Below are 7,117 nucleotides of genomic sequence, written 5' to 3'. Positions count from 1 at the left end.
TGGCGCGCAAGGATACCCAGAAGTAAGGTTCGGAGCCAAAAGAAATTTTCACCCCAAAATCACCATTTCTTACACTCTTCAGCCATGTTAATGTTTAATGATACTTCGTGGCAGTTTATAAGAAATGTCACCTCAAACTTGGACCCTCAAAACCCTTTCGTCACTTTTTTACAACGGACTATCGCGGACCCCGGTCGCGCAAGAACTGGGGTGTGCACCGTAAAGGACAACTATATCACATCTAAATAACGTAACGTTACCCAAAACATATTCATCATTCTCCTTCTTCTTTTAGCGATAATGCCCATCTGTGTTCTTTTCGTAGCTAATACGAAACGTGGATTCGACAGGCCACCGTTCGGGTATTATGTAGTAATCATCAACTTGCATGCCCCTTCTCTTTTTCGAAAGGTTTGGTTGAGTGTGACTCTCCCCAAACACGGAACCTTTATTTTATGTCCTATCCGAGGGACGTGCCTAACCGAAGCTAAGTACTAATTTTGTGAAGCACTATAGCGCTATATAGTATTAGAGCATACGTATATGTATTAGAGTAAAATGGACGTACCTGTACGACAGACCACGCCTGCGTCTTGGCCATGATCACAGTCGTTAATCGTCCACCCTGCGTAAGAGCAGCTGAAGAGGCTGGTCTCGTTACCATCACATCGTAGGTCATCCATGTAGATGGGTCCTGTTCCTGTGTTTTAAAAGTGTGCATCAGCAAGTCCCAAAAACGATCTTAGACATATAAAAACAAATCAACATAACCAACAAAATGAAGATCTTACCTTGGCCAAAATATGCATCATTTCGAACCTGGGTAGCGTTAGGATACCCCAGCATTCTACAAACAACGTCTGCATCGTCCATGTTGAAACGGTTGTGGCAAACTGTGCCCCAGTTCATACTGTCCTCTGGTCGGACTTCCACGCGTCCTTCGTTAGGGCCGGAACCACCGATGAGACGGATTCTGCTGGGATCTAAATATATCATCACACACATATGTACATAGTGGAAATTGAAGTGAGAACTTGCAATGTAGTATGTGTTATAAATGGCATAGAAATAAAGCGTAAGGCGTTAAATCTTTGCAGTCGACTATACCAAGGACGTTCTAGTTGGACGCCCTTGACTATACACAATCATTTTGTAGTTTGGCGGGCAATGGACTTGAAATACTTTATTGTTTTATTTCATTTTATTTTAAATGCCTACTTACTTATTTCATCCAATCTAAACATTAATATTATAATGAATACTTAATAAATGTACCGCAGACAACGCTGGCATATCGTCTATATCGACAGTCGTGAATTCCCCATCCTGCGTACGAGCAGTTAAACAGGCTACTCTCGTTCCCATCACATCGTAGGTCAGCCATGTAGGCCAGCCCTTGTACATCTAAAAAACAATTTTGGAAGATTTTAAAAATTTAGTCATCATAGAAACATACAAAAAAGCTTCATTCTTTTCGAATACGAATGCGTACGTGGGATAAAAGAAAAAAACGTACATTTACGAACTAAAAAGCCGTTTGCCCAGTTGTAGCCAAGCATCCTGCAAACAACGTCTGCGTCCCTTATGTCGAAGTGTTTAGCACAGACTCCACCCCATGTCCAACTGTCGGCCGGTCGAACTTCCACACGTCCTTCGTTTGGTCCATCAGGCCCAACCAGACGGATTCTGCTGGAATCTAAAGGTCTTCCATTTTAATAACAATCAGTTTAAAGCAATTTTAGCTAAGAACTAATTGCAAATGACATGATTATTACAGTTAATTTTTAAACACCTAATTTAGTGTTCTCAGAGGCCTGAAGTTTAAAGTTTCCCACAAAATTTAGAAATTAGTCTTTTATTGATCCTAGCCTGGATATATACAGATGTAATTTGGCATGGCAGTACAAGTTTATCCATTCTTGTTGAGAGATCCAATAAGAATGCCCCATCCTTGTGCTCCCCTTAACCCTATCTACACTGGGGGGGGGGGGTGCTAAAAGTGCCCGCACCAACTTTGATGCCTGATAACGTCCGAACGGCTTGTGCTAGGACCACCAAACTTGATGGCTTTTCCTAGAATATTGTTGCCAACAATTTTATAGTAGTGAGATAGATTTATAATTCTTCGTGTTGCCACGACAACGGGTTTCTGACAGGCCCTTTTTTGCAAAAATCAGTAATTTTGACTTAAACAATGAACTTTTCTGGCTTTTGTGTTAATTTACACACGATTTATAATATTCATAACATATTATATAATGTCATTTAATTTGTTTTCAATAAAGATGCATAAATTATTCTAATTTGATGTTTATCATTGCTGTTTATCATGTTACAATTCAACATTGTATCCAACATTGATCAGATTTTTAGCAACCACTGTCGCCTTTATGATAATAATTAATGACCAATCACTTGCATACGTGAAACCCGCGAGGGTAATTACTGTTATAAATGCCCTGTCACGTTTGATCAATTGTTGATGTCACATAGTTATGTCTCATAAGGTCCTGTCTATATAAACGTAACTCCTGCGCATTTTCGTTAGAGTTATTGGTCATCAACACGCATTTCCGTTAGAGGGATTAGTCCGTTAGCGTGATTGTTCATCCTTATGAAGGTGAGGTGGTCGTTGAAGATTCGATCCTTGTGTACCATCTATGTTAAACTAAAGCTTTTCCTCAGTACTGAGTACTGCTCTTTGTTAACAAAGGGAAACGCGTTGCATCAGAAGCTTCTTAAGTTATCGTGCTAAATCACATCTAAATAACCAAAGGCTACCAAAAACATATTTAACATCCTTGTTCTTTTTGCGGTAATGCCCATCTTCCTTCTTTTAGTGGCTAATACGAAACGTGGATTCGCCAGGCCTCCGTTTGGGTATTTGTACACTACAGAAATGCTTTTTCTCCTTTTTCTTCTTTTCTTATGAGAAGAATTTTTTTCTTTGGAGGAGAATGATAAGAAAAAATAAAAAAAAATTAAAATGTCTTTATACCTACCTTCTTGCACCAAGAACAATTTTCAAATTTTTAAGGGGAGATAATTTTTCTAGAATACGCTTCTTTAAATCTTGATTTTTCTCCATTTAAAATATATGTCTAGAGGAGATTCTAACTTACAAGAATAGAATTCTTTTAATCTTTGAATTTCTTTTGTAAGGACAATATTTTAAGGAAGATTCTAAGTTACAAGATTAGAATCTTTTAATCTTAAAATTCCCTCAGACGTAGTCAAAGTTTCTTATTCAATCTCCATGTAGGATTTTTTTCTTGTGTGTGTCAAAATAGTTTGTTTATGTTACCTTGAAAGATTGAGGAAGACCATTCTTCTTTTTTTTAGCAATGTTTAAGAAAATACAAGAATTTGGTTTTTGTCTTTCTTGGCAAACACTGATTGAAAAAGCAAGAAATTTAAGATATCTTAATCTATAATAAGAATAAACCTCTGCTTACTATTTCTTTCTTCAAGTTTCGTATTTTTGTTGAAAAGAAAGCTTAAGAAAGACTATTCTTGTTTTTCTTAGCAACATTTAAGAGAATACAAGAATTAAGTTCGTATCTTTCTTCACAAACACTGATAAGAAAACAAGGCGGATATAAAATCTTTGATAAGGCTGAAGATATGGCCAGTATAATATTCTTACATTCTTGATTTTCTTCCCTAGAAAGTTATTCTCTAAAATCTTTGAAACAAGACCGGAACATTCTAATCCTTCCGGCCGATAAAGGACGTGCCGTAGTAGTGATAAACAGGGAGGATTATTAGCAGAAGTGTAGCGCTACTCGACGACAAAAACACTTATCTCCGACTGGGAAAGAAAGACTTGACCCCTAAGTACAAGAAACAGCTAGTAAGTGTCTTACAACAAATTGAGTGACTTATAGACAACTTTATCCCACAACTGATACTCAACCGAAATTCTACGGACTTGCAAAAATCCATAAGACTGGTGGACCCATCGCTAGTAGCATTGGTTCCATAACTTACCCTAGTGCAAAATTCTTGGCTGATATATTTTCTCTCCTTTGGTCGGCATGCCCCCCCCCCCCCCCATCATATTGTGAACTCATAAAAGACAAACGGGTAGAAGAGGACGGGGAACTTAGATCCTTTGATGTTACAGCCCTGTTTACCTCAGTTCCTATATTGATAAGGATTTGGATGTTCTGTATCGGTATAGCCGGTTTAACCGCCCTTCGGCGTAACACACTGTCAGCTTCGCAGGCACGCGGCGCTGCGGCAGCTAGCTATATCACACCGAACGACTTGTTACACTCAATCTTTGCACATTTGATTACAGGAGTTGTTTAAAGCTTTCTATTGATGATGCCTCAACTGTGCTTGGTGGTAACGGGTTCCAGTCTATGATAGTTCGGGGGAAATACGAGCTTTTGAATACCTCAATTCTTGGTTGATAACTCTGATATTTGAAGGCATGACTATTTCTTGTTCTTTTCTGGGCTAGTATCAGATACTTAGTGGTTGGTACGTCCACCAGTTTATTAGTCATTTTGTACTTCATGCACAGTCTGGACATTCTACGTCTGTCTTCCAGCGACCCCCACTGCAGGTTTCTTTTCCTTTTCATTTCCGTTACACTAGCACCCCTTTGATAGTTGTTCGTGCAGAATCTTGCAGCTTGGTTTTGTACCCTTTCCAGTTTATCTTTGTCTTTCTTTGTACATGGATCCCATACTGTCGTGACATATTATATGTTTTACTCGCAAGCGACGTGTATGCAAGTGCTTTTACCATTGTTGGACATGACCACAGATTTCGCCGAATCACTCCCAATGTTTGTTTGGCCTTCGCAGTGATATTGTTAACATGCGTGCCCCACTTAAGTCTACCTGTCAATGTAGCACCGAGATATGGATTGGTTTTTGTTGTTTCCAAAGCTTGACCACAGAACAGATAGCTAGTTATATGTGGGGTTCGTTTGTTTGATATATGCATAATGTAGCATTTTTCTGGGTTGAACTGTATGAGCCATTTGCTTTGCCATTCTTCCAGCGTGTTCAGATCTTTTTGTAAAAGGTGTGATTCATTCTGTGTAGACAGCTCTACATACAACAGACAGTCATGGGCAAATAATCTCAACTTTGAATCAAGCTGATGTGGTAGGTCTCTTGTCCTGCTGGCATTCCTGGCGCAATATTTGTCAAAAATTTCATGTCTTGATTAGATCATAGACCCCCAATTTTTTTTTGCCCTGCAGTGGCATAGTTACTTCCGCATTCGTTGCGTTTCGCTGCGGTGTGATGCGTTGCACTAGAAATACCCCCAAATCGTACCTATACAGGGTGCTATATAGATGGTACTGTATGTGCCGCGCGACATATGTTGCACACAGCAGGACAAGGGTTACAAGAGAAATAGCAATGGTTCCTTAGACAGCTCCTTGCGGAACTCCTGACGCTACTCTAACTGGGGCCGAAGCCTTCCCTTCCACCACTACCGTTTGCTCCCTGTTGGTTAGAAAAGAAAAGCTTTTAACCAATTTAGTGTTGTTTCTTGGATTCCATAATACTGCAGTTTTGAGATGAGCCTACCATGGGGAACTTTGTCGAATGCTTTTGTGAAGTCAAGTATCGCTAAATCTAATTACTTTTTACTATGCACCAGTTACGTCATGAACTGTTAGTATGACTTGTGTTTCTGTGGATCGCTTAGCTCTAAACCCATGCTTGTAGTCTGTCAATATGTTTTGACGTTCTAAATGCTTCATCACTTGGCCGTGGATGGTGTGATCAAGCACTTTACAGGACAAACAGGTCAGTGAAACAGGTCTGTAGTTTCTGGGGACCGCTCTATCTCCCTTTTTTCTTAGTTCAAGAAATTTTTTCTTGTTTACAGAATGGTTTTCTAGAAAACTTACTGCAAGTATAATATTTTAAGGGTATTTAGTTCAAGATACATAAGAATAGAAATCTTACCACAAGAAAAATTTGCTAAAATGCAGTTTCTTGAAATTCTTGTCACATGGAGAAGAATTTTTTTGCCTGAAAAAAAAAATTGTCAGTGGAAGATAATGTTTCTTCTCTGAACACGGAACATTCATTTTATGTCCTATCCGAGGGACGTACCTAACAGAATCCAAGTAATAATTTTGAGTGAAGTGACGAAAGCCGCGTGAGTGCCTTTTCCGAGGGGACAACGTCAGGGCATGTAGGTAAAATCGAACTTAGGACGCATGGGTTCCGGGCCGTATATTCTACGATTACGCTACGCATAATGCATTGGTTCAGTCAAATGTCATTTTTAAAGGGTTGCTTGTTTACGGAAAATAAATTCCAGATGCGCTAAAGCCATCATCTTGAATGTAACAAAAGTAGTAGCTTCTTTTTTTTGCCTCAGATCATGTTAACCCTACCTATAGACCGGGCTTTTTTGGGCATGGGGGGGACAAGGGGGGGGGGGGGGTCGTCTTTTTGACCCCCCCCTCAGAACTCGCGAACGGTATGTCGTATGACCACCAAATTTTTAGAGGATGGTGTACTAGTAAAAATTTATCATATCTACAATTTTTATATCATTATGACGTAATACGACGTCATTATGATGTCATAAATGTGATTTTATTGGCCAAAACCGTCTAGATAGGTTTTTCCCTGAAAACTAAATGGTATTCAACATAATAGTACCAAAAGTGTTTATGACAGAATATTAGGGTGTGCTAAGTCTTATGTTGCCCATAGCAACACCGGTGACGTCATAAAATGACGCCATGCATATTTAAGATATCCGCCATCTTGGATCATCAATCTTGAATTTTCAAAACTAGTTTTTTTTCCATGATATAGCCTAAAATACATTTTAAACATACTAAAGACCTTCATTTAAACCTTTTTTGGAAAAAGAAATGGAAGTATTGATGAAATTTTAATGAAAATAACCCGAATATACCTGTTCTAATGATATGGTCCGCCATCTTAAGTTTTGGCCAATGACGTGATCAAATTAGCATAAATCATGCATATTTAATGATAAAATTTACATAAAATTATATGGGATGCTATTAATATTAGAAACTATGAGTAACTTGACATAAAACCCATAAAATTCTATTGTTAAAACAAAAAGTACTAAATTTAGCAAAGTTGGCGCGGGCACT

The 7,117-nt window shown here is 38.6% G+C and overlaps 1 protein-coding gene across 1 annotated transcript in view; it reads right to left on the bottom strand.

The window, feature by feature from the left end:
* Window positions 1–548: 548 nt before the first annotated feature.
* LOC109479287 (deleted in malignant brain tumors 1 protein-like) overlaps window positions 549–7,117 on the bottom strand; it is a 15,441-nt gene continuing 8,872 nt past the window's right edge. The window contains exons 2-5 of the mRNA XM_019781240.1: window positions 1,517–1,696; window positions 1,273–1,404; window positions 792–1,070; window positions 549–700 (exon numbers count right to left, since the gene is read on the bottom strand). Coding sequence (XP_019636799.1) covers window positions 549–700; window positions 792–1,070; window positions 1,273–1,404; window positions 1,517–1,696 — 743 coding nt within the window. The remainder of the gene's footprint in view (window positions 701–791; window positions 1,071–1,272; window positions 1,405–1,516; window positions 1,697–7,117) is intronic.

The sequence above is a fragment of the Branchiostoma belcheri genome, unplaced genomic scaffold, assembly GCF_001625305.1.
Source record: "Branchiostoma belcheri isolate BF01 breed outbred unplaced genomic scaffold, Haploidv18h27 scaffold475, whole genome shotgun sequence".
In the NCBI taxonomy this organism is placed as follows: Eukaryota; Metazoa; Chordata; class Leptocardii; order Amphioxiformes; family Branchiostomatidae; genus Branchiostoma; species Branchiostoma belcheri.
The sequence above is the reverse complement of the archived record's forward strand: the minus strand, read 5'-3'. Positions and strand labels throughout refer to the sequence as shown.